This window comes from Stegastes partitus, unplaced genomic scaffold, assembly GCF_000690725.1.
Source record: "Stegastes partitus isolate 25-593 unplaced genomic scaffold, Stegastes_partitus-1.0.2 Scaffold2577, whole genome shotgun sequence".
NCBI lineage: Eukaryota > Metazoa > Chordata > Actinopteri > Pomacentridae > Stegastes > Stegastes partitus.
In genome coordinates, this window is record NW_007580308.1 from 23459 (window position 1) to 25253 (window position 1795).

Genomic DNA, 1795 nt, shown 5'->3' on the forward strand with positions numbered 1-1795 from the left:
TCAGCATGTGTTCTGTAAATGACTAATTGAAAAATGCTTAAATGGCCGTATATGTAAAATCATTGCTACAGCAGTGACTCCAGCGAGGAGTCAGGTTTGCACGGCGGCTTCTGACTGTTTATCTTTAATTTCGAGTGATTAATGGCTGTCCTGTGTGTGCGCCCATGTCTTTCTCCTCCTGTGTGCTTAATGGCCAGGGTGCAATTCAAGCATGCAACCGGCTCGCAGACCTGCAGGAGTTCAAGCAGAGCCAGACAGTCAAAGTAAACCCAGACAGACCCCAGCAGCAGGCTCGCTTTGTCACTCTGGAAGTAAGTTGACTTAAATCGAATGCCCTCCTTTTTCTTCTCTTTAGGGGGCTTTTGGGGCCTGCGCCAAGGTGTCGGATCTGCCGGCGTTTACCCAGACTGCTGAGGTGAAGGTGGATCCTGATAAACCTTTGGAGAGCGCCCGGCTGGCAGTGCTACAGGTAGCAAAGCACTGTGGGAAGAAACTTGAAGAACCAGAGGGCCTTAGGCTGTATTATGAAACGTTTTTTCTGCTCTCTCGCCTGTTTTGTTCCCATTTCAGTTTGACCTACATGTAGAGGTTTGAATGAGCAAATCCTCTATTGGACTATTTGCTAAATATGATTATAAGTTTCTCTTTTACATCCTCTGATTCACTTCTTAAAGTGGCATTTCTGACACATCAGTGCTTTACATGTGTGACATAATATCTGAACATTGATTTTCAACCAGTTCACAAACCACTCGCAGCCATGTCACCTTTGGTTGTGCATTTTTTTGGGCTACTCTTCACAGGCAAGGAAAACTTTATTGGTCCCAACTCCTCGTCTCCGTACTGGTCTTTTCAACAAGATTACTCCTCCCCAAGGAGCCAGCAAAGAGCAGCTGCGCATATGCTCTTCCTCTCAGGTTTGAATCTACTGATTTTTACACATTTTTATCAACATTTTCACTAATTTTAGTCGAGTTTTTATTTTATTTTTTTATTCTTCATTTCTTCTGAACGTCCTTCAGGGTGTGAAAGACTTCAGTGAGCCTGTTGACTTGGATGCAAAGGTGAAGGTGGACCTGGTGGTGGTCGGCTCTGTCGCTGTGTCCGAGAAAGGTAACTGTTTGTTTGCACTAATAATTCACCATGTCAACATGCTAGTTGAGTTTAGTATTGGCAGCCTAAATACATGTGTGTCTGTTTCTTTATGGTGTTTTATAGTTATGATAAATGAGTTCCAGACCAATTTTACCATATAAACAGTAAAATATATTACATTTAATGAACACATCTGCTCTTTAACCCTCTGAACAGCAAGTAGCTTTTGGACATTTTTGTTCCTGTCACATTTTTACCTACTGAAGGCTCATATTTTAGTACCATATGAAGACAAGAGAAGCCTTTATTAATCCCACAGTGGGGAAATTTGAACAAAGACCTCAATGGAAACCGCAGAAGCGTTGGTAGAAGTAAAGAGAACTCAAAAATATATTTTTTGCGTGATGGCACAGTTGCAATGCCAAACATGTAAAAAATAAATAAATATCAGATTTATTTGTTTTTATTTATGTGTTTTGTTTTTTTTTTGATTGGAGAAAAAAAAACAGGGATCAGCATGTACAATATTTTTCCACATACCCACAGGTGTTATCAATACTGGGGAAAAAATGATGACTCTACATCCAGTAAATATTTTACATCTTACATTTTTATAGATTTTCCATACTTCTCTGCTATCTGCCCCGCCTAAACACAGCCTGCAGGTCAGCTGGAAAGTCTCTGTATATTGTGGCATGAC

The 1795-nt window shown here is 40.7% G+C and overlaps 1 protein-coding gene across 1 annotated transcript in view; it reads left to right on the plus strand.

Annotated features, from left to right (window-relative positions):
* The window catches only part of mthfsd (methenyltetrahydrofolate synthetase domain containing), a 9682-nt gene that overhangs the window by 1104 nt on the left and 6783 nt on the right, over positions 1-1795 (plus strand). The window contains exons 3-5 of the mRNA XM_008305655.1: positions 356-469; positions 804-917; positions 1023-1113. Coding sequence (XP_008303877.1) covers positions 356-469; positions 804-917; positions 1023-1113 — 319 coding nt within the window. The remainder of the gene's footprint in view (positions 1-355; positions 470-803; positions 918-1022; positions 1114-1795) is intronic.